We start from the raw sequence: 26,381 nt of genomic DNA on the forward strand, positions 1-26,381 counted from the left end.
GGTCCACAGGGCTGGGTGTATCCAGTGGCTGGGAAGCGGTAGCAATTAACTACGTGGTAGAACGTACAGGAGAGGGAAGTGTCAGAAAGCGCGTGGCGGGATTTCGGAGACGCGCGCTGCGGGGGCGATTCCGGGACGAGCTCGGGGATTCGGAGACGCACGCTGGGGGCCCAGGATCGCGCGCGTATGCGCGCGGAGAGGGTGGAGCCCGAGCCCTGGCAAGTGTAGTGTTGCTGCGTGAAGTGCTTCTACAGACAGCAGAGAGAGAGAGACACGGAAGTGAGTGGGACCTGTTGACCCAATGCTGCAAACCTTGAGTGAGTGAAGTGGGCAGCGGAAAGGCGGCTTGACACAGGTACATGGGCTGGGGTTGAAGGATGTACTGTGATTTATTGTAACCTTTTAAACTGTTACGATTGACAGGCACGTCGCAAATTCAAGTTCACCAAGTCGCAGCTAACAATTTTATTGTAAGCTTAATTTTGTGAAGGGCATTTCCCAGCCTAGTTTGTGGTAAGTATTGTAATGGACATTTGTTTCAGGGCAGGATGCAAGCGGCGTGTGATGACCCTTGGAATTGTTTCCGTCATTTTAAAAGGTACACGTAATTGTGAACAACTCTACTGTATGATGTGGGACGTTTTAATTGCAGGGAGCTTTAAAATCGTCCTTACACGCATTGTATAGCAACTTCAGAGAAATTTCTGGAGGAAAAAATAATTTTCCTTACTTGATAACAATATTTGAACGATGCCTCGTTAGTTTTCATAGTAGATTGAATTCATTTTTCTGAGACCATGGTATTTGTAAAATAATATGTACGAGATAATAAATACTGGCAGTGGATGAGAGGAGACAATAGTTCAATTAGATTTTCTGAAGAAGTTCCCAGCAAGTGAGAGTGAAATAAGAGCTTTTAAGATTTAATTATTTCTTTCTAGCAAGTGATTGGCATCTATACCCTTGGAACATTTAGCTTCTTAGTACAATTGGTAAATATGATGGAAGTAATTCAGCGTTTATCAATTTATAGAACATGATAGCAAATGTTTAGTCTACAGAATGCTTTAGTGCAGGCTATCAGAAAATGAACGATATACAAATGTTGAAGGTTACTTCATATTAAGACTTTTGACACAACTTTTACGAGGGAGGCTGACAGTATATAGTAAATTTATACACAGCAACATCTTAGGATCTTACTCATATTTCAATTAATTTTTGGAGGTCCAACCCCTGTTATCTCTTTTGTGTTATGGATGAGCAACTTGTACTCTCCATGAAGGACATAGTGTGGGTCACATTGGTTATGTAAATAAGAATTATATATATTGTCTGATTCAGTTGAGCCTGTAATGAACAAATTAATACTCTGGTTTAACTTTCATAGTAGAAGAAAAGGCTAAAACATCAGCAATACAAAGGAAAAACTAAGTCGAGGGAGGAACTTATTGTATTGAATGCAAGGTAGACATGGGCCCATTGTGACCCAGCGGAATAGCACCCTGCCCAATTTTTTTATCCATACTTGTTGGACTTACATTATGGAGTCGGTGTTGAACCTGAAACCACATGGCTTTGGTGATACACCAGATGGTTTCATTATCCATTAGGCATTTGCAACATGAGTTAAATTTACTTTTGATGGACAGCGATATGCAATGGTGGTCACAAGTGTACATTTTTCTTTTTTTCAGGGTATCAAATTGTCTTTCATATTGATATAATAAAAGAGCATGCTGAGGAGTGGCCTGTTTGAAGCCTTTAAGTCGTAAAAGAGAAAAGAAAGACTTGCATTTATATAGCACTTTTCATGACCACCAGATGCCCCAAAGCATTTAGCAGCCAGTGAAGTATTTTTTGAAGTGTAATTACTGTTATAATGTAGGAAGCGCGGCAGCTAATTTGCACTCAGCAGACTCCCACAAACAGCAACGTGATAATGACCAGATGATCTGTGTTTTTGTGTGATGTTGATTGATAGATTGGTTGACTGGGAATAACTCCACCGCTTAAATAGCGCCATGATATGCAAGGGTTTGATTAGATAGATGTGGAGAAGATGTTCCCACTTGTGGGGAATTCACAGTAGTCATAAATACAAGATGATGGTCAACAAATTAGTCAGGAATTCAGGAGAAATTTACTTACTCAGTGATTTGAATACTGAACTCAATATAACCAGAACAGTTCATGTGAATAGCATTGATGCATTTAAGGGGAAGTGCACTGGACACTGGAGGGAGAAAGGAATAGCAGGTTTTGCTGCTAGACTTAAGTGAAGAGGGATGTGAGAAATTTTGAGTGGAGCACCAAAATCTGCATGAACCTGTGTGTCGAATGACCTGTTTCTTTGCACATTCTGTGCATAAAAAATATCTTGCCTGAGAGCAGCATGTATGACCATGTTGGGTGTTCAGTGCAGTAATGGAGCTCAAATCCTGGACTGTAACCCCCCACCTTGGTGAGATATTAATTTCAGTTATGCTGTGGTAGGACGTTAGAACAGAGGCTCGGAAGGAAGGGAGGTCAGGTGGCTTTATCATATTTTTTCTACCAGCTAGGTGTGGAACTTCAGCGATGGAGCCCCAGAAGTACAATTTGACCTTGTCTTCTTGCATTAAGAAATATATGTCGTTGGGTGGGGTGGGGAAATAGGGGAATAAAATGATTTATTTAAAAAAATATATAATTTGTCACAGGTATATTGAAATCCTTTAAACACTATACTCAAATAACTTTTATTAAGCCCAGCAGAACTATTATGAACTGCATTAGATTCTTGTTCTTCACTTTTTTCAAATGTGTAGTTGTGAGATTTGACTTTCTATGCTTCACCCATGCCATGTTCCATGGTAAATACAGTAAATACTTGGCAAGTTTCAGCTCTCAGCGATAGCACATATGTCTGGCCATGAAGGAGAATCATGTTTGAACATTCGAGACTGCAACTGGCTGTGTAACAAAAACCTGACACCACAAGGCTACTTATATGAACATTTAGGGGATTAATTTTACCTTGGAGCTCAGCGACACAGTGCTTTTCATCTTTGGATTACACTGATTTTCATAGTACTTAAAGAATCATTCAGAAACTGAGAGATATCAAAAGGATTGCGTATAATGTTGGTAAGCTCTCTAGGAAGGGATACTTTATATTTTGCTTTGGCTTTATTGCTTTTGCCAATGGAAGCTAATATTTAGCCCCTCAAACTAACTTACAGCTTAGCTACCATTTGGGATCATTCTGATCTCTAAATTTAGAGTGCATATATAGAATAAAACAACACATCCTGTATTTGCATATATCTTCCACAAAAATATGAATTGCAAATTTTTAATAAATGCTGAAATGTAATTATTTCAAAAATACTTTTATTTAAATTTATCTTTTTACCAATTGCAAGTTTGACAATCCAGCCTTTGTCTGATGTCTTGTAAACTTTATTTCTGTCCTCCATCCCAGATTGACTCTTTTGAGACTGGAGGTGGAAATGGCTCCATGTCACTCTAACTAAATTGTAATAATTTGTGAATAAGATAGTTGCCTCTTTAAAGTTATTTTATATTATTAATAGCCAGTTGTTATGCAACTCAATTTTGCTTAATTTCATGGAGAATACTTCATGGGTTTATTTGTTAAGCCATATGTAACTTTTCAATAAGGCTGATGGTGGATCTAATAAAAAGGATATGAAGTGATTTGAAAGTTTTTGAATTGCACAAGTTTAATAATAAAACTGCTGTAAGAATTGTTCATGATAAAGGTTTTAAATTTCATATTAATGGAAAATATATACATTTTGATATATTGGTTACTCTTATCAGTAACTGTTTTTAAAATGTGTATTACATCAGCTGTGGGATTAATTGTCGCATCCTCTGTACTGAGCACATGTTTTACCTGCGTCATTCGATATTGTCAATCAAAAGTGGTTTTAGTTGTTGGAGCTATATATTTCTTGAAAAGAGTACTTTTAAGTAAATTGTAATTTTTTCAATTGCATCTTCAATGTTTAACCACACTTGTTTAATATCACCAGCCAATATGTGTGTGAAATAGAGACTGGATGTGGACTGTCAATAATCAAAAGCAAATTATTTCGTGTAGCAGAACTAATAACTGAAAATTGATGCCCTTGTGCAAAATCCATCCAAATCATTGTGGAGCAATGACAGGCGGTACAAAAATTGATTTTAACTAAACTAAAACAAGATATTTTGAACATGCTTATCATAAGCACTTGTTGATATCTCATCTTTCAACTTAGCTGACGTTTGTCATCATTCTTGTTTCTAAATTTAGACCGGATACATGATGATAAAAACAACATCCTGTATTTGTTGAGTTTGTTTATGCATCTTCCACAAAAAGTTAAATTGAATATAAGCTTTAATGAATATTGCATTTTATTTTTCAAAAAGTGCTTTTATTTAGACTTGTCTTGTTATCAATTGCAAGTTTAGCAATGCAGCTTTTTCGTCTGATGACTTGTAAGCTTTGGTTCCGCATTATTTCTGTCACCATCCTATGTTGTCTGTAATGAGACTGGGGCTGGAAATGACTCAATGTCACACACTATCAAGTATATAAACTGTATTAATTTGAATCCTGTAATGTGAATTCAAAATATTTAATTGTCTTGGGTTTAGAAGATTGCACCAAGCAAGAGCCGTACCCATTTGATATCACCTGAAACCCTCCTGTCAGTATGCAACTTATAATTGTTGATCAGTTTCTGTTAACTTGATTTAATTAGTGGAATGTTTGATTACTAAAGTCAGTGCGCAGTGGCGGAACGTGAGTATTTACTGTCTTAGTAATATTTGTTTGTTGAAATAGCTGTCAAAATAAATATCAATGTTAACTAGAGGTATGGTCTCTGAAATCTTCATAAATGAGCCATGCACCTTATATTCTTTCTAGTAAATTCAGTGGAAGACACTTTTCAAACTGTACGAGGCTTTGTAGGATTAATTAATTTTCTCATTTTCATCAGGTCAAGTTAGACAGATAAATTTAATACATTGATTTCTTAAAAATACTGAAAATTCTTTCATCCTTCTATGAAATATTACAGCCATACCACATCTTTTAAATTATTGGCTGAGCATAGGAGGCCAGCTTTGCAGTGTCATGCTCAAAATGGGCATTATATATGGATGATTAACAAATAAGGAATAAATATTTACCTGTGACATGTTTTCTTTTATCGCTCTTTGAATACATTCTACCTTCTTGTGCCCCCCACACCTGCAACCCCTTCCCCTCTGCCATTACCAATATAGTTTCCATGATAGGATAAAGGCCCCTATCCCAAGACATTTTGAGGATAAATTACTTTGAAAAAAATGGAGGGACATAACAAAAGTGGGTAATTTTGCTTTATCTGCACAACAAAATGTATTTATATAGCGACTTTAACATCATGAAACTTCCCAAGGTGCTTCACAGGAGCATTATAAAACAAAGCTTGACAGAGCTACATAAGGAGATATTAGGTCAGATGACCAAAAGCTTTGTCAAAGGGGTAGGTTTTAAGGAGCGTCTTGAAGGAGGAAAGTGAAGTAGAGGCAGAGAGGTATTGGGAGGGTATTCCAGAGCTTGGGGCCTACGCCGCCAATAGTGGGGCAAATATGACTGGGGATGTCAAGAGGCAGGAATTAGAGGAGCCCAGATATATTGGAGGGGTGTGGGCTAGAGGAGATTACAGAGGTAACGAGGGGCGAGGCCATGGAATGATTTAAAAAGGTTGAGAAATTTAAAATCACGATATTGCTTGACTGGGAGCCAATGCAAGTCAGTGAGCACAAGGGTGATAGGGAGGCTTGCTGCAAATTAAGACACAGTTTTGGTTGACCTTAGGTTTATGGAGGGTAGAATATGGGAGACCAGCAGGAATACGATTATCAAAGGTTACTTCATTGGCTTCACTTTGTCTTTATTCTCTATTTTCTTATAGTACGTTGAGATAAATAACAAGTTGGATAGAATTATATCTGTGGTCTAAGTGTGCATTATGTATTATCACCCTTCCACATGCGAAGCTTTTCCACCCTTTGCGGATGCAGGGGGAGGGGAGGGGGAGGGGGTTCTCTGGAGCTCCCAGCATCTCCCAGCATCCTAATTCATTCCTAAATACCTATGAGGGTTTTAACACTGTCCAAGTGTTAACTACGCCAAATCTTCATTATATGTATTTAAGAAATAGGTGATTTGCAGTGTAGTATGCTTTGAGTAATGTCATGTAACCTGAGAAATCATTTATTTTTGTTTATGCAACAAAATCTCTTAATTCAACACATTAATTTTTTTTCTGGGCAAAAAACTGCTAAATGAACAGAATCAAATAGTTCCCACCCAGTGAAAAGTATATGGTATAAACTTGAGTCTAATTCCTTGAGATGAACAGTGTATGCCCTAATGGAACATATTAAGAAAGGAAAATCAGACTATTCAGAGTAACTGAGAATCAGTCATTATTGATTTCTTAACATTGTTTTTGCTGATTTGTGAATTTAGGTGTGTGAGATAAGGCAGGATGAAGAAGAAACACTCTAAGACATATGATGAGGATGGCACTCTCTGCTGCTGTGAGTACATTAATCACCATGGAGAGAAAACTCACATACTGGCCAGCTGTTGTGACTGTGTGGACCTGGATGAAGCCTGTGACAGGTCAGTGATAATCTTATTGTGTCATGTCAGGGAATAGATTATACTGGGCTAAAACAAGCATTTTAAGTCTCTTCCTTTCACCTTTGAAGAAAGTTATGACAAGCTTGATGAGGCTGAGATCTTGCCCTGATAGCAGTTGTGGATTACAAATACAGTAAGTTATGTAGTTAATTTGCACTGCCTCCGTTTTGAATCCAGTCCTAAATGACTTTAAATGAACAACCTTGAGTCAGCATAATTAAAACCTAGAAAGTTATTTTATTTGATAAGTAAAGGCACTGGGTTGGTTAATAGTGTAAATGATCGCTCCCCATTTCCATTCTTTATGGCCTGTTTGGAAATCTGACTTAAAATTTGCTTAAAATTCATTGTCCTAAATATTTCTGAAATATGGGCCTGTCTCTAAGGATGGCTTTTACAGAGCCATGGAATGTTGTTTAATGTTTTAACATCAATTTATCCCTTTGCTATGCATTGAGAATTATATTGAGTTCACAATTTGTAACAATACTTTGTTGGAATTGAAACAGTTTCAACAGTTTAACCAGAGTGCTATTGCAAGTTATAAAATTGAATTTTTTTTAGCAATAAAATTCTCATAAATAAAAAAAGGCATTTATATAGCTTTAGTGATCACCACTAGTCGTTTCAAAGCACTTCACAGTCAATGAAGTATTTTTAACATGTAGCCACTGACGTAATACTGTACAGGAAAAGCAGCAGCCAGTTTGCACACAACAAACTTTCACAAACAGCAATGTGATAATGATGAGATAATCTCTTTTTTTGTGATGTTGATAGGGGAATTAATATTGGCAGGACACCAGGGATACCTCCCCTGCTCAACTTCAAAGTAGTGCCAGGAGACTTTTTTTGTGTGTCCGCCCAAGCAGGCAGATGGAGCCTTGGTTTAACATCTTATCCAAAATTTAGCACCTCCAGCGATGCAGTACTCCCTCAATATTGCACTGAAGTGTCAACGTAGATTTTTCTGCTCGAGCTCTGGAGTGAGATTTGAACCCGGAACCTTGTGACTCAGAGGAAAGATGCTATCAACTGAGCTGTGGCTGATGGAACCTTCCTCTTACCTTTAGTGTTAAAGAAGATGCTGCAAGTTTCAAATCAGCCTTCAGTATCCTCGGGCATAGCTGTGCTTAAGTGGGCTAAATGTTTCATGTTCAGCAAAGTGTTCATAATGCTCAATATCTAATTAGATGATAGTGTGTGACTGTTAGCATAAGTGGTTATGGTACTGGGTTTGTAACCCCAAGATCAAGAGTTCAAATCTCACAATGGCAAACTATGAAACAATGTAACTTCATCTGAAACAGATGGAAATGGGTTTGTACTCGAAAGAGTTACAACCTCCTTCTTTCTATGGTTCATAACAAGTTTCGAGTAAGCACAAGACACTTGATGAAGTATACTAAGAAAACAAGCTATGCTGGCTTCTGTCTTGGCTCCCTCCTGTTTCTCATCAGCTGCCCCTTGGTGCTATATTCCGAAAACACACCACTATGCATGTATGCTGACGACACACAGCTCCACCTCACCACCACCTCTCTCAACCCCACCACGCTTTCTAAATTGGCAGACTGCTTGTCAGACATCCAGTGCTGGATAAGTAGAAATTTCCTTCAACTAAATATTGGGTAGGCTGAAGGCATTGTCCTTACTACCACAAACTCCGTTCCCTAGCCACTGACTCCATCCCACATCATAACAACTGACTGAAGCTGAACCAGACTGTTCGCAACCTCGAGCGTCATATTTGACCTCCATGACCTGCTGACCATATGTGGGTGCCATCACTAAGACCACCTATTTCTACCTCCATGACATCCCTGACTTTGCCCCTCCTCATCTCATCTTCAGCTAAAACCCTCATCCATGTCTTATTTCCTTTAGACTTGACTATTCCTATGCATTGTTGGCGGGCCTCCTCTCCCCTCATAAAATTGAGGTAATCTGAAACTCTGTTGCCCGTATCCTCACTCACAGCAAATCCCATTCAACCATCACCTTGAGTACTTGCTGATCTACACTGACTCCTGGTTAAGCTGCTCTTTGACTTTAAAATTCTCATCATTATTATCAAATCCCTCCATGCTGTCACCCCTCCCTATCTCTGTAATTGCAATCCTACAACCTTCTGATATCTACACTCTTCCAATCCTGATCTCTTGAGCATCCCTGATTTTAATCACTCCACCATAGACAGCTGCACCTTCAGCTGCCCAGGCCCTAAACTCTGGCGTCCAATTCATAAACTTCTCCATCTCTTCCTCTCTTTGCTTGACTTCATTACTGTGCGGTATTTCCTTGCACCAGCACCTTTTGTATATCATACTCATATTAAAAGTAGAAAAAAACTATGCTTTAAGACACTTTAGAAAGCCTACCTCTTTGGCTAAGCTGTCCTAGTATCTCTTTATGTGGTTTTGTTTTGTTTAGGTTTCTGTGAAATGCCTTGGGATGTTTTACTGCATTAAATGAATGGTTTAAATACAAATTATTGTTTTGGATACTCCCAATCTGTCCTGTTTATCCTGGCAAGTCAGTTGCTCCAAAAGATATGAGGAAGGTCGATTATTAACCCTTCATTCTTCAAAGTGTCCAACATACAAATCTCCATGATGCCTAACAGTAATACAGTGTAATAATAGGATCCAAATGATCTGAAAGGAGCATTGTGGCTTTTACATGTGTGTCTATGAGCCTTCATCTCTTTTTAAGAGAAGCCAGACATGAATTGGTAAGCTTCTTTATTTCACAGACAGTAAATTAGTATGGAGTGACAGCCAAAGCAAATTCCATTTGACTTCATCCCACTTTTTTCCTCAAAAATTTGGAAAAAGTAGCAAACCATGTATCATGACCCTTTTGTAGACTAGCTGATTTGTTCTGGTTTGCCCTTTTCTCTAGATAACTTTCAGCTGTGGGCCGAGTAGTACCTCACAATTCTTCTGTACTTGTCTGAATATCAAATGCATTCTTGTGGATGTATGTGAATTGAGTCATCGCCCACACAATGGGTGTGAATGTTAGTTTGACACTTGCATCAAAATGATGACTTGCTTAACATTTCTGACTGTTCTGGTTAATGACACATGGTCCTTTGCAAAAGTTTAAAGTAAGAGAGCTGTGACATCTCTCAAGGGGGCTGTCTGGTTTTAATACACATTCTGCAATATCTGTAGCTGGTGACTTTTCAACCTTGTATAAATTCACTTTGATTTAAAAGATGACCCTTTAAACATGATTCAGTCCCAAAATTCATTCCACGAAGAACAAAATGATCAAAGATCCTTCAATATGTCAGAAGGCGGGCTTTTCCTTTAGGATAATAAGACCAATTGTTCACTGGACTGGTCTCCGTTACCAAATGTTGAGGGTCTAATCATTAACAGCTTTGTTTTTGCCATCAAGTACCATACTCAAGTTCTATTTTCAGATTCAATTTTTGTCCAATGAAAAGTGAAAACCCATTTAAAAGAATAACACAGAAAATGCTGGAAAAACTCAGCAGGTCTGACAGCATCTGTGGAGAGAGAAAGAGTTTAGTGTTTCGAGTCTGTATGACCCTTCTTCCTACAGACTCGAAATGTTAACTTTGTTTCTCGCTCCACAGATGCTGTCAGACCTGCTGAGTTTTTCCAGCATTTTCTGTTTTTGTTTCAGATTTCCAGCATCCGCAGTATTTTGCTTTTATCTTCAATGAAAAATTAGTTCAAAATGATCTTCCAAATGGCTTTTGACTTCAAAATGTAACGGAAGACTTTGTTGTTCTTTGTATTTCTCTAAGGAAAAATAGCTTTCTGCAATTGATGTAACCAGAGTATTGCACATCGTACTTTAATGCATAGCTAATCATTGGAGATACCACTATTTAAATTCAATTATTAATTCTATTTTGAAACAGTTTTAAGTTATCAATATATGTAGAGTAACATTCCAGGAAAGCAGATGGCTTATGTGAACATTGATTTTGGTTGTAAAGTATTACTGTCTTTTTTAGTTTAACTGTGTTAAGAACAAATTAACATGTCCCCTTTGAGTATAATGATTGAATCTCTATTTTAATAAATAATGACCAACATTCATCCCATTGCCATTAAGTTGTATTCATTTACTGTTATAGGAATCTGCTGTGGATAATTCAGAGTCCTGTCTTCTACGTTATAGTAGTGAATGAGCCTGGTTTAAAAATTCCTGTACAAATTAATACCAGAGTGATTTAGCTTGAAACTTTATTTTGACTTGAAATAAGGTATTTAAATTCTTCAAGTTTTACTCTCTGACTATAGTGTTGTAACTGCCCCTTTAAATAGTTAGAATACTTGGAGTGGAGCCCTTTTACTTCAGAAAGTATGACATTCTTATAAAAAGAACTAAAATACTCCTTAGTGTTCTGTTCATTTTAAGTGAAGCTAGGTTTTGCACAATTTGATTGGCAAGAAGCAGAGTTTTCAAATTTCCATTGTGTAAATGCATTTGTAACTTTCTGCAAGCCTTATAGACTTGAGCATGATTTAAGGATATTTTTTGGTACAGATGATTTGTCAATGCTGACTTCTGTAGGATGTGGCCTTAACAGTGGTGTACTTTACAGTCACTCAATTTCTGGAGACATTTTCAAACAAGTCGTCTAGGGAATTTTTTCAAAGTATTATAAAAAGAATGGGAATTGTTATCAAGTGAAAAATAGCAAAGGATTATGTATATGTATATTTTTTAACAATGTCAAGTTATTGTATATCATCACAGTTCTGATATCATCAGTGATTGGCAGACAAGGTTGAGTTTAAATTCCTTTTATTAAGGTGCCTGGTGAAGTTCCAATCTGAGTTTAGCACTTGAAACTCCAGCTTTAAGTTTGTTTATGAGTCCTCGACTCGTATGTCTTGAACCATGAGCTGATGTGTTGCTGGGAAATTCAATCTGTGACATTCCACCTGCGGGTCATAAAACTTAATTGCTTTTCCTTCCCCTGCTACATTCTGGTCAATGTTGTAAGAGGTTATAGTCTGCTGCTGTTGGAGTACCTTTTAAATCCCAGTGTTAGAATAGAAATAGGAATTGGCCATTCAGCCTTTCGAGCCTGTTCCACCATTGAGTTACACCATGACTGATATGTACCTCAACTTCATTTCTGTATCTTTGATCCATATCTTTTGATATCCTTACCGAATAAAAGTCCATCAATCTCCGTCTTTAAAATTTCAAATGGTTTTCGTAGCCTTTTGGGGGAACTCTTCCAGATTTCTACCACTCTTTGTATGGGAAATTGCTTCCTGATTTTACCCCTGAATGACCTGGCTCTAATTTTAACAGATATCCCCTCAGTCTGGATTCTCTCTCCAGAGGAAAGTTTCTTTGCATATCTTTATTGAATCACTTAATTTTAAATACCTCAATATCCCAGACCCCATCAACCTTTTAAATTAAGGGATTCAAGCTGAGTTTATGCAATCTGCCCTCGTAATTCAATCCTTTAAGCCTTGTTATCATTCTGATGAACCTGTGTGTATCCCTTCCAAGACCAGTATATTCCAAGACCCAAAACCGAACACAGTACTTCAGATGTGGTCTGACCAATGCTGTGTACAGCTGAAGCATCACTTCCTCACTTTTGAATTCCAGCTTCCTTGGGATAAAGGCCAACATTCCATTAGCTTTTTAAAATTACTTTTTGCACCTGTGCACTAATTTTCCTCCACAGCTCAGTCGCTTATCATTAAGAAAATATTCAAACATGTCTTTTTCAGATCCAAAGTGGGTGACCATTCAAGCCCCTGCATTAAATTCTATCTGCCTAAATTTTGTCCACTCAAGTCATCTGTCTAGCTCCCTTTGTTAACTCTTGCTCCCATTCACAAAATTTACTGCACTTCATAACTTAGCTGTACATCCAAGTTTGCAGATGACACTATCTATTCCTTCTTTCAAGTCATTACTATATAGGGTAAAAAGCTGCAGCCCCAGTACAAACCTATGAGAACATCACTTGTCACATCCCTTTAACTCTACTCTTTGTTGCCTTTCTCTCAAATTATGTTGAATTAGAGGCAACCTTGCAACATGTTTTAAGTTTTTGTAGTATATTGATTTGCAAGGAGTTTTCAGCTGAAGGATTATTGAAAGGACTTCCGGTGCTACAAAATATTTTTTATAAAGTAATGGGCATAATTCAATGCAACTAGATATTTAGGCTAATGTAGTTACATTCTGATTTTGTTTTACTGTGATTGAAACTGCTTTATTCAATTTGATTACCTATTTGTATCCCAAATCAGCATGAAAATCTTCACATACATTTTGGAAAACCGCTAGTATTTCCAGCATGGACTGGTTGGGCCGAATGACCTGTTTGTATGCCGTATTTCCTTTGTAAATCAAGAACCCCAGTTTTTAAACAATTTATGTTTGAATGTATAACACTTCTATCCAAAACTCCCAGCAATAATTAATGTTTTGCTAATGTTCAGTTTTAAATAATACGATACATGAAATTCATTTACACCTGTACCAGGGAACCCTATTCACTACAGAGGATAATCGGGTTCCACTATGTTTTGTGATAATTGGGTATTTTTTTAAATTAATGATTTAAGTATAAAAATAATAATTTAGCTATTTTGCCTCGATTTTTCAGGTGTTTGAAGGGAAAATCTGTCAGTTCACAGACCATTGAACGAATAACAGACACAATTTCTGACCGTCTCCGGATCCCATGGCTGTTTGGTACTGGTGCCAAGAAGATTGATATCACAATACTTCCGCCTCTTGTTTTCCTTCCAATCTTCCTCCATATCGCAGCCCTTCATATCTTCTTGGCGTTTATCATTTTAACGTCCTTACCAATGCTATTGATCTGGTATTATTATATCACTCACCAGAAGAAAGGGCGCACTCTATTTTTTCTAAGTCTTGCCCTGTTTTCTCTGGGCTACATGTACTATCTATTCCTGACTGAAATAATGCCTAAAGGAAACATTAGCTTTGTACACTTAATCGTGCTCACTTGTGGTTTGGTATTGACACTTGTATGTTTAGCACATGTCAAGAAGGATCCAGGCTACCTCAGAGCAGACAACAGAAGTGCTCAAAACAATGGTGTTGAGACAAATAACATTTTGTCATACAGTTTGAATGGTATACACCAAGTTCAGCAGATGGACTGGGACAGTTCCACAAAATGGAATCAATTTGGCCAAAATGGCAAGCTACAGTCAGGACATAATGAATATGGAAAGAACTGGTGTACGGTATGCAAGATTGTAAGACCACCTCGTTCAGGACATTGTCGAATCTGTGCATCTTGTGTACAAAGGCTGGACCACCATTGTGTTTGGTAGGTCCGGTATTGATTGGTTACAGCATTATTCCGCTCTCTCAGACTGTCTCAAAGTGAAAGAAATGTGAAATGAAGACATAGCAAATTACTATTAACAAGTGGCAAAGGCCTGAAATAGCTAGGAGGGAATGATTCTTGAGGGATGATTATGGTTGGGGGAACCCAAGGAATAGGGTTCGTGAGATACCAGTTTTCATTTCTGAAAAGTTATGTAACTCACAGTCAAATGTTTCTGCAGGATATCTTTAGTGGCTTTTCAGTTTAGCATTTTGCTGCAGGGTAAAATTAATTTGTGATAATAAACTGGCCCTACATTTGAGGTACGTTTAGCTTCATTCCATGATTACAGAATCTAGATACTTAACTGAAATGTTCAATATGGGAGGGGCTAGTGTGGAGGTGAGGGGAACCTTTGGTGTCAATTTGAATTTTACAGATTTTCTTTAAATGTCTTGCTTGCTTTGTAATAAAAGACAACAATAGATTATATAAGTGACCTGCTCTCAATCACGGTTCTCATCTTCTGCTTATGCTGCCTTTGTAATGGTGCCTATTTGCCTCTTCCTATTTTAGCTAGATTGAAGATACAATCTATTATATTTGCACCAAATCCACCCCCACTCCATCCCATCTATTTTCGACTTTGCACTTTTTATATCTCTATTTTAAAGTGCTTAACCTTTTGATTATTCCAAACTATGAACAGATTCAGTCTGCTATAATTTTTATGATTCTTGTTATCTGCTGAAGCCCTTTTAAAGTCAGACCTTCTCTTCCTTTGGTTTGAAATTGTGATTTCTCACACTGCATCTTAGGTTAAGTTCACACATCTGCCTGTATTCCACACTGTTGAGCACCATGTGGTATGAATCATTGATTCTAAATTAAGTTGCCAGTTGAAAGTTTGCAGAATGCAAAAAATATAAACTTTATTTATCTTGTGCTGCCCTGATTCCATCTCCACAAGACGGAATCAATCTGGCCATAATGACAAGCTGTAGTCAGGACATAATGAATTCAGAAAGAACTGGTGTACAGTATGCCAGATCCAGTATGGAAGACCACCTCATCAGGATATTGTCAAATCTGTGCTAAATGTACTTCAAATGTAGGGCCAGTTATTATCATAAATTAATTTTACTCTGCAGCAAAATGCTAAACTGAAAAGCCACTAAAGATATCCTGCAGAAATGTTTGACTGCAAGTTGCACAAATTTTCAGAAATGGGAATTGGTATATCAAGAACCCTATTACTTGGGTTCCCCCACCATAATCATGCTCAACCTCTTGGGTAAGAAACAGTTTATGTAAGCATGATTGGGGTGAAAAAGTGAAGTGAATGAAAATTTTTCATATCTTGTTTTTGTATTGTAATATCATAAATTATTAGACTAATATACAGTACATATGAAGTGCTGGAACATTAGAGTTTAGGGAAATGGTCTGCTTGGTATATCTGGTTGGGACTTTTGGCTAATGATTTTTCACTTAATTTTAGCTAATCTCAGTTTCTTCACAACAACTGTCATTTAAGTAATTAGAATTTATTTTTTAGGAGGAATCAGCTCTTCTTGGGTTGCATGATGTTTGATTCAAACCATTTTTATGTATTTATCTTGTTCTATTTCCAGGATTAACAGTTGTGTAGGTGAAGCCAATCACCGTGCATTTATTCTGACCCTCTTTGTTTTCCTCCTGACCTCCATGTATGGAATCAGTCTGACTCTGGACACTATATGCAGCGGGCGAAACATCTTCATAGCTTTATTCTATTGTCCTGGAGTCTACAATGAGCACAGGTAAGAAAAGGGACATTGCTTTTAAATCTGTTTGAGGTTTGATTAACGTAGCTGATTTGGATACAATCTCAAATTTTCTGTGGTTCATAAGTGAAATACAGTGTGAAAACTGCTCCACTCTAATCACTTCACAAGATCATAATATCAGAAGATGGGTTCATGTGAGCAAGTTCCTTCAACCCATTTGATTTCTTCTTTCCAGAATATTATTCCATCTGTTTCCCCACTACAAGAACTAGTTCATGTCTAATTTAATCAGATATTTTGGCCTTGGCTCCATACCTGGCAACCTGTTCAAATTTTTAATTTCTTTTATGCTAATCGTCTTCTGTGTGAGGGAACAATTCCTGGCTTCTGTACAAGACTTGCCTGTCATGGCTTTTAAACCGTGCCATCTTTGTTTGCTGTGTTGATGTATTTGGAAGTATTGTTTATGGTTTATTTTAACCCTTTAAATACTTTATATGTTTTATAATGTCCAATGTGGAAGAACTTTCCTTAATTTTTTTTTAAAACTACATAGTACCACTTTAGCCAAGTCTTCCTCACAGCTCATCCCAATGTGTGGAATCAGCATTGTCGTGTTTCTCTGCCCTGCATCTAACCTGCATGTTTCCCTTATCATTGTATGCAATACAACAATTGTTTCACCAAAACATACACAGTCTTAGTGTGAATTCTTCAGAGTTGAATTCAATAGATATGGAAACAGACTCCATGTTCTCTTTGCCATGTTTATTGTTTCACATTATGTAGTTATGTAGACAAGAAGTAATGAGTTGGTCAATGCTGTTACATCTTTCAACTTTGCCATTGGCATATTCTTGCCCACTCATGGAGTACATCTGCCTCCTATTTTTACCTGCAGTATTCCGTACTTTGCAGTTGGTCACACTGAACTTCATTTACATCTGATCAGCCCAGGTGCAAATCTTATCAATCTCCATTTGACAGAATTTGACTGCCTCCTTTGAGTCCACAATTTGCCCTGGCCTGGTTCCATCAGCAAATGTATCTTAGATGTACGTGAGTCACCCTAAAGGAAAACACTTTGAAGAAATAATTTTAAATCCAAAAGCTGTTGAAGCGCAGCCATGTGACAGTTTGATCGCACAGTAATCCATCGCTCCATGAATAATATTAATTGGAGAGCTTCGAATTCAACCCAGTCTCTCTATGGGATGAGTTGCTTTTCTAAGGAGAAGGAAAATGGGATGCCAAACGACCCCTGCTGCTGTTGTGCTCCATATTAGAGAGGAATCAGTTAGCCATCTGACCATGTTTTCAACTGCAGGGAATGTCTGAAAGGGGAGACAGTGTTGCATGATTGAGTGACCAGCTGAACTGTGCAATGGGATGGTGCTAGGTTCAATGCTACATTAACTGATCTCACCTGCAGTTGATGTATTCATGGGTGAGTAGTAAATCTGTGGGACCAGCTCTGTAATTGGGCATTACTATTGGGCCCCAATTTCTAATAGCCCAATTAAGTACCACTTGGGCGAAGTACTGGAGGATTGCTGGCACATGTGGAACTGTAATTCAACCAAGAGTTCAGAGAACAGAGTAGGTGAAAGAAGGGGGGAGGAAATAGCAATAAAAAGAGACTATATTCCAACCTTAGACCCAGATTGCATCAAAGCAAAATCCTATCAATTACTACTGATATCCTTAATATTTTTGTATTGTTTTAACATTAGCTCATTTAAACAGTTGTGCTGTTGACCATTGCTTGTACTGAATGTTTTTGGGAGAATTTTTGTACTTATCAACATGGATGATGCTTCTGCCAGGAATGGGACATTTATCCGCTTGATGTGCCATTTCCAGTTCTCTCACGTCGTCTCATCTCTGCCTAGATTGTTACGTGGCAGCAAATTGCTGACTGTTTTGTACTTGACTTGTTGCAAATAAGAGCTCAATTCACACAAGGCCCAAAGAGTGATTTGAATTGATCTTGAAGCTGTTGGGGATAAACTACAGTGTTAGAAATGAAGGACCAATATTTAATCTGCCCTGCTATCCAGTGCCTCTTGGGATTTGTTTTAAAACATAATGAGGTAAAATGGGTTTTGTTCAAACGTTATCTCATGAATAGCAGATACCTTCTGGGTCATTGTCTTCATTAGTGAAGTACTGTCACCATCAGCATGCTTATCATTGCTTGTGGGAAGAACAACTCTCCAAGATCACTCATTTTAGCATCTGGTCAATCGTTACAAACACACAGCCCAGCATGAATAGTGGATTGTTCCAACTTCATATGCATTGAAAACAAACTTGAAAGTATTTTTGTATATCACTACATTTTCATTTAGTTTAGTGTGTTGGAAGATTTTTGCTTTGATGTGAAAGTGTTTGTAATCAGATATACTATGAGATCATCACCTGCTTACCATTTTGGTGTAAGTAGGTTGAAAAATGTAATTACATATAATCAAGCTTTTACTGCCCTAGATAAACTAACAAAAAAAGCCCTCCCAAAATAACAACCCTAAACATAGGCCAATGATGGTTAAAGCAAAAATACTGGAAGTGGAATGGGATTTGAAAGAACAGAGCTTTGTCACAACTTGTCAGGTATATTCATCATTTGTATTACAAGAAAATACTCTAAGTATCTGGAAATACAGTTGCACAGAGGATTTGGACATTAACAGGAGATTTCTTGGGAGCCTGGAAGCATGTCACCAGAAATCAGATTTCTGGCAGAGTCCCTGTTAATTTGTATATCAGTTGTGTTTAATTATGTGCAGGTGGGAGGTATTACGTGGGCCTCACTTGAACAGAAATAAAGACCTGCTCACTGAAATTGGGGTGTTGTTGAGTTAGGAGGTGTATGTTTGTAATGTTTCATTCGAAATAAATGTTAGGCTGTGTAAAGATTGGCTGGCTCTGGTTTTACCCTTTGCCCACTGACTTTATTGAAAATAACAGGCCCTCTCACTTAAAACATCCATGTTTAAATCGGGCAATCACTTTTATCAGTCAATTAGTTGCATTAAAACCAATTTCAAAGTTACCACTTGCAACTTGTTAAGCACACCTTCTATTTTGAGCAGATGATGTTATTGTTTAATGTTCAGCTTCTCACCTCTCAGATCTCTTTCCTTTCACTGAGCTCTCAAGTCACCACCACTCACCCAGAACAGCTGTGGCTTCCTTCTCTCTGAGGACGCTGCTCATCTCCTGATGCCCATTTATTTCTGTCCCCATGTCAATTCTTTCCCTGTGGTTGAAATGCCTGTGTTCTTAACAAACTCCTAGCAGCTGGAATCTCAGCTGCCATGACCATGAGGCTCCATTGCTTTGAGAGCATTGCTCATGTCAAAGTACAGATGTATTATGAACCTCGAGTGGGAACACTGGACTACGCCCCCCCAACCCCCTGCCACTCAAACTTTCATTCTCTATGCTTGGGAATCGCTTGCTACTGCTCGCACTTCAACACATTTAAAGAGCAAATCGCATTACCGTCAATGCATTTGCTATAAGTGGTGGGGGCTGTACTTTATTTGGTTTTAAGTTTATGAGCAAAGTCTGGAAACATTGACCACAAAGCACAATTAGATAAATGATTAGATTATCTGTTTTAGATTTTAGTTAAGGAATAAATTTGCTCTGGACGCCAGAGAACACCTTTTTCTTTGAGTAGAGCGACAGGATCTTTAATGTCCTTCTTGAGTGCAAACAGGTTTAACATCTCATCCGAAAGACAGAACCTCTGAACCCCAATGCTCCCTCTGCATTGTACGAATGTGCCTGTGTGGATTGTGTATTCAAGTCTCTGTACTGAGATTTGAACCCATGACTTTGTAACTTGAGGACTAGAATGTTATCACTGAACCAAGGCTGATACCTAACATGAAAAGAAAGTTGATTGTCCAAACTTCAGTACATTTTAACCCCAGAAGCACTTTGTTGCTTTATTAGTTACACTAAAAACAATCTGCCTGAGGTGCCTGACGGGCCTGAGTATGAGCAGTGCCAGGGTCAGGCTGCTGAAGCCCTACTAAAACTAAAAAATGTTCATCTGTTTCTTTGCAAGTATGAAGGTGTCAGTGTATCTACAAACAGAGAGATGCAAATCAAAGACCACAACAGTTTTTCTCTTTATTGTAGTTGGTGTTTGAAGCTTGCTGAAGCACATTGGGTTAGGAAATTTAACATACGCTTTCATATTTTTTTAAAAGAAGCCAGTTAATTCTTAGGCGATTTCGCTGGCAGGAGCTATGAAAGCAAAAGCAATTTACCAAGATGCACACTGCTTTTACTCTTGACAACATTAACAGAACTAATATTGAAAATAAAACTTGTCTCTGGACAAGTTTGATTTAAATGTGCTTTATTAGCACATTTAATATTGAAACAGTATGATACTAATCCAGGGGAGAGTGATGGTAACTGAGCTCAGCTAGTCTCTTGGTTTTTCCTTCTTCTTTTCCACTACTTTAAGTATTCCTTTCATTAATTGTCTACATTAGTTGGTGGCGTAGTGGTATTGTCACTGGACTGGTAATCCAGAGACCCAGAGTAATGCTCTGGGGACCTGGGTTTGAATCCCACAGATGGTGGAACTTGAATTCAATAAATATCTGGAACTACAAGTCTAGTGATGACCATGAAACCATTGTCAATTGTTGAATGTCCTTTTGGGAAGGAAATCTGGCCTACATGTGACTCCAGACCCACAACAATGTCTTTGGTTGACTCATAAAAATGCCCTCTGAACAAGGGCAATTAGGGATGGGCAATAAATGCTGGCCTAGCCGGCGATGCCCACATCCCATGAATGAATAAAAAAAATTAAACATACTTCCAATTAGATCATACATCCTTTCAAACAGTCATTTTACTACAATTTTTCTCTCATTTCCATATTCCATTGTAGACATTAAAAATCTCATCACTTCATTGATATATTATTAAATTCGATCCTGATTCTATTCCCAAATTTGGGAAACAAACCCTTACAATTAGCATTTGCCATAAGAGTGCATGAGCCAACTGAAACTCCTCCGTTGAGTGTACCACACCCAGTACAACATTTACAGATATCACCTCTTCCTGTTGGATGAAATTGGTGACAATGTGGTGAGGCTGGCATGCTGCTGCACATCATTTGGTCTTGCTCCTGGAACCAACCATTCTGGGCACGGATCCAAGTTGCCCCAAAGAACATGATTCCCACAGACCCACTCCACTGTGTGCTGAGCCTGATGTTGTGTGAGGATCAAACAGAAATACACACCCTAGTGCAAGCTCCTGGCAGTGGGAAGATGCACCATCTCTCCACTGTCCCTCTCTTTCCTCTGCCCCATCCCAACCTACAATTGATTAAGTGCTTCTTGATATATGCTAGTCAGAGCAGTGATTATACCGTTTCCGCATAGGACTTGTGAATGATCCCTTTCCTGAAACTTGTACAAATCCCCTTTGCAAACCCTGCATACCACTGGAAAGATGGGGTCAGCTGAGGCTAGACAATGAAATCACACAATTTCCTGCTCCCAGATGCACAAGAACAATGTACTAAACCAGCAATGATCTCAAAAAGACAGAGAAGGTCTATGTTTGTGTATGTATCTATTCATCCAAATTCTATGTTCCTCTGTCCCTTGAAACTTCTGAAACTACTGGATAGATACGCTGCACAACTATGGAATGAATGTTTGCTACTGGAAAAGATAAAAATATTTACTATATTGACAGCAATATGTCAATGTTAATCTTTCATCATAGTTGGCAGTTCATACCTACCTTCAACCTATCAACTTGTGCAACTCCCTGTCCTAACCTTTCAGCTGGTTCCATTTTAACCTATCCAATTGTAGATCGAGAATCACCTTAAATTCTCTCCCACTCTCACACTATTACCTTTGAAGTCCCCCAAGGATCTGTACTTGTCCCCCCTCCTATTCATCATCAAACATGTCAGGTTCCAGGTGAATGCTTACCACATTAGGCTCTTCTCTACTGCAAGTTCTCTCAATTTTGATTTGTCTGATTTGTCACACTGCTTGTCCAACATCAAGTATCCAATGAACAGAAATTTCAATAACTAAATATTGGGAAGACAGAAACATTGTCATTTGTCCATGCCACAAAGTCTATTCCTTAAACATTGACTCCATTCCTCCCCATGACAACTGTCTTGAGGCTGAACCAGACTGTCCACTACCTCGCTGTCATATTTGACAATGAGATGTGCTCACAACCACATAACCAACTTCCTAACATTGCCTGACTCAGCCTCTGCCTCAGCTCATCTGCTGCTGAAATCTTTTACCCATATTTCTGTTACCTCTGGACTTGACTATTCTAGTGCTCTCCTGGCTGGCCTTCCATATTGTACACTACATAAACTTGAGCTCATCCAAAGCTTTGCTGCCCATATCTTAACTCTCACCAGGTCCTGTTCATCCCTGTGCTTGTGACTTACATTTCAATCCTGTCCAACAATGCCTCGATTTTAAAATTCTCACCTTGTTTTCAAATCCCACCATAAATTTGCCCTTTCCTATTTCCAGCAAGTCTTCAAGATCTTTGCACTGCTTCAGTTCTAGTCTCCTGAGCAACTCAGATTTTAATCAGTCCATTGCTGGTGCCTATGCCTTCAGCTGCCAAGGTCCAAAGCTCTGGAATTCCCTTAGTAAATTTCTCCACCTTTCTACTTCCTTCTTCCTTTAAGATGTTCCTTAAAAGCGCTCTCTTTTCGTCAAGCTTTTGCTCATCTGTCCTGATATCTCCTCTAGTGGCTCAGTGTTATATTTTGATAATGTTCTTGTGAAGTGCCTTGGCTATATTAAAGGTGCTATATAAGTGTAAGTTGTTGCCTATCTACCTGCTCTGTCCTTTCCTGTAACCTGTTCACTCACTTTTACCCTTCTCTTGTCTTTCTCGTGACCTGTAACCCAAGTTGTTGACTGCACAAGCAAATCTGATGAAATGTAAGTGAAAGTAGATGTTCAGCAATATTCTACTGGTGCTTGGAGTGGGAATCTTTAGTATGATGGCTGACTATCTCTGAAGTAATATGAAAGGCACATCACAAGACTGTGGGGAGTATTAAAGCATCACCTTCATTCATAGTACCCACCAAAATTAAATGCAAGTGCTTTTACAATTTTTGTTTGAACTTCTAGTATAAATAAGAGGCTATTCTAACAAAGAAGTTTCTTTTCACTGACGAAGATACCTGGCATTCATTCACAGGTAATGAAATCAAAATCAGGCCTTCATTCATGGAAATAAATTCTATAATCTCATTTACCCATCTCTGATGGTTAGGTATTTCTTTTAATGCCTTGAAAGATGTATTGAATATTCAGGAGTAATATTCATCTAGGTCTGTACAATTTTAAAACACAAACTTGAAAGCAGGTTCATGTTGTGGTCAGTGAAGAATGTAGCAATAAAGTAGGCATTTAAGACTGACTCCAACTCGTATACTGCACTGCTGAATATTTCATAACATATAGGTTTTTTTTTCAAGCATACTGTTAGTGATTTGGAGTAATTGAGCTAGGTTTTAAGGAGTGTCTTAAAGGAGGAGAGTTGGAAAGGTAGAGAGGTTTAAGGAGGAAAATCCAGAGTTTGGCATCTGAGCAGCTGTAGCTGAGCAATGGTGGACTGATTAAAATCAGGGATTAAAATACATACTGCCATAATGCTCATTATTACTATTAGCTAGATATAGATCATGTATCTAATAGCTGCAGTTGAAATGGTGGCTACCTGTCTATCCAAGAACAACTCTAGGTTCTTGGTGAACTTGAGCATGTCAGAACTGTCAAATCAATGAATTGGAGTTGTTTCACTATCTTAAAACCCTTCATTGGGCTTTGACAACTAGAATGGTGTATGTGGTAGAGTAGGCTTTTTTGTTTCAACAGCTTTCCTATTTTCTTTGCCTAATTATGAAAGGTGCAAGTCTGTGCTTTACACCAGAGACATTTAACAAAATGCAGAAAATATGTTTAAGCCCAGAACACTATTTACAATGTCATTTGCATGTTTGTCTTTTTATACATCACATCAAGATATTTTTTGTGTGAATTATTTCTAAGCTTTAGAAAAAAGTTTTTTGCTAGAACAGTGTTGTTGTAATTGGTCTTGCTGCTCTGAATATGTTGACCTGGAGTACTTACTGAATAGATGCAATGTATCTACAAGGTTGTAAATTCTGCTTTATTTATTTCACAGCACGGCACTGTCATTTACCTGTGCCTGGTATTGCACAATAGTCACTGCAGGGATGAGTTATCTGCTCCTCATCCAGCTCATCAACATCAGTTGCAACATCACAGAAAGAGAAACACGCTTTGCTTTGAGAGACAAAACTGGAGACAAGTACCTCTACGGACTAATCATAAAAACCGACGAGTACAATCAAGGGCTTGTTAACAACTGGAAAGAGTTCCTCAAAGTTCAGCCCAATCGTGTGAAGACAGCCATTGAAGATTTTGTATAATGTGTCTGATTTGTTTTATTCAAGGGATTACCTATATACTCATTTATAACTCCACATGTGTCAATATGTCACAATGGTTATGTGTTAAACTCATTGTCTTCCACCAAAACAACTAATAGTTTTTGGAGTAAACTATTTAAATAGCAAATGAGTAGAAAATAAATCTGTCAAACTGGAAAAAAAATTGTATATTTTCCATAATGTCTATCAGGATTGGTTTCCACGTGTGGGATGTTGTTTATCCAAATTTGCATTTTACAAGCACAAGACCCCAGTATTATGTCAATCGATGTGCATTTTACTGGCTATGCAACAATCTGTTTTTCTAGTGTTGGTGATGTGATTGGGACAGTCTGGCAGGAATGTTTTTGGAAGGTAAAAAGCCATTTGGTGGGAGAACTAAAGCTGTGTATGAGATAAAGAGAAAGAAAATGAGCATTGAATACAATATATAATGAGACAGTGAAAATGAAGATGACTGAATGTATATAGTGAAAATCAATGAGAATGAAGTGGTCAGGATGGGGTGTATGGTGGTGACTGGTTGGGTAGAACTGAAATCTAGTTAACATGCATATAAAATATAGTCTTTGATTTTAATATTTAAAAAAAATATTGGGTACCTTAAGAGCGCGAGCTTACTTTATTAAAGATTGTCACCCAGTGGAGAAAAGCAGTTGAAATTTATGGTGAAGTTAAAATTCGAATAACACTGCTTCGGGAGTTGCACAGTTGGGTTCATGGCAGTGTAGTAAGAGGGGAAAGTGCTTTAGATTAAATTCTTAATATTTTGTTTGAGCTTCAACTTTTCAGATTCAAAATTTCTAAATCTTGTTTTCCTTGGACCAATAATACTCTTCTTATATTACAATGTGAACTCAGGCTTGAAGCAGTCCAGAACACCCCATATAGTGTAACCAAATCAGTGTTCTTAACTATGTTAATTTAATGTAAACTCATCCAAGGATGGTATCCAGTGGTAAAGCTATATGCTGTTAACAGCTATCTTGGGTGAATCGGTATTGATGCTGCCTCATCTGTACTTGCAGTTGGCCCTCTCAATTTTGAAGAGAACTAAGGTGCAATACTGTGCAGTACAGCCTGCTTCATCTGCATAAGCACATGTTCAGTCAAGATAGCTGAGAATGTGCTGGCCTAAGAGATATCAGTCCCTTTCCAATATCTGAGTTGACTGGATAACTCTAGAAGTTGTGCTGGAGCTGACAATATGAATACATAGATTTTTCCTGGTTTCAGTGTTGTGGGAAGTGGGACAAGGCATATATACAGAAGCAAATAACTATGGGTGCTGGATATCTGAAATTAAAACAGAATATTCTGGAAATTCTCAGGTTCGGCAGCATCTGTGAAGAGAGAAACAGTTAACTTTTTAGGCTGTTCTTTCATCAGTACATCATCATTGATATGAAACATGAACTCATGTTTCTCTCTCTACGTAAGCCACATGAACTGCTCAGCATTTTGTTGATTTAGGTATTATTACCAATGCTGGATTTACACTAATACTTGCATTAAAGCATTAAACAGCCTACATTTAAAAAAAAAAATTCAAAGGAGAAAATAGTCAGTGATTGCTGTGAAGAAATCTGTATCAATTTTGTCACCAGATGTAAATATATATTTTTAAAAACATCCAGTATCTTTAACATTTCAGAAAACATTAAATATAAAGTTCTCAATTTAAGACATTCAATATTTCTGAATGAGTATATGTTCTGTACACAGTCTTATTGTAAATTATTGCTTGGCCCGAACAAGATTTGTAACTTTTAGCATTAAAAAAAGGTTTAAGAAATTGTTCTTTAAATATGAGTTACTATTTAAAGCAGAGTGAAAATGTGCCTGTTATGTAGTTTCACGATTGTTTCAGGTTTCCATTGCAACTTTATGCATGTGGGATTAACACTATTGTGGTCACTGACTGTAAGCAAATGTTGGTTTAATTTAATTTTATATTTGAAAACAAAAGCGATATTCCATTCTTGCCAGCCTTAAGTTGTAAAATCTCAAACCAAAACAGGAGCTTAAATATTGCAGCTTTCTCAAAAGTTC

The 26,381-nt window shown here is 37.8% G+C and overlaps 1 protein-coding gene across 2 annotated transcripts; it reads left to right on the forward strand.

Annotated features, from left to right (window-relative positions):
- zdhhc23b (zinc finger DHHC-type palmitoyltransferase 23b) lies at positions 1–26,124 on the forward strand. Of its 2 annotated transcripts, none has more exons than XM_041211846.1 (5): positions 1–355; positions 6,524–6,679; positions 13,335–14,033; positions 15,755–15,835; positions 24,041–26,124. In XM_041211846.1, exons 2-5 carry the CDS (start codon positions 6,543–6,545, stop codon positions 24,306–24,308), a joined length of 1,185 nt encoding a protein of 394 aa, XP_041067780.1. In that variant the 5' UTR covers positions 1–355; positions 6,524–6,542; the 3' UTR covers positions 24,309–26,124. The 2 variants fall into 2 exon arrangements, with proteins under 2 accessions (XP_041067780.1, XP_041067779.1); XM_041211845.1 differs by having other exon boundaries at positions 2–355; positions 15,668–15,835.
- The last annotated feature ends 257 nt before the right edge of the window (positions 26,125–26,381 follow it).

Source organism: Carcharodon carcharias, chromosome 18, assembly GCF_017639515.1.
Source record: "Carcharodon carcharias isolate sCarCar2 chromosome 18, sCarCar2.pri, whole genome shotgun sequence".
Classification (NCBI taxonomy): domain Eukaryota; kingdom Metazoa; phylum Chordata; class Chondrichthyes; order Lamniformes; family Lamnidae; genus Carcharodon; species Carcharodon carcharias.

Bases quoted from the DNA above. Each gene is read 5' to 3' on its own strand.
- zdhhc23b (XM_041211845.1), top strand. From the start codon at position 6,543: ATGAAGAAGAAACACTCTAAGACATATGATGAGGATGGCACTCTCTGC. The intron at 6,680-13,334 runs GTCAGTGATAAT...TCGATTTTTCAG, and splicing joins CTGGATGAAGCCTGTGACAG to GTGTTTGAAGGGAAAATCTG. The intron at 14,034-15,667 runs GTAGGTCCGGTA...TTCTATTTCCAG, and splicing joins CTGGACCACCATTGTGTTTG to GATTAACAGTTGTGTAGGTG.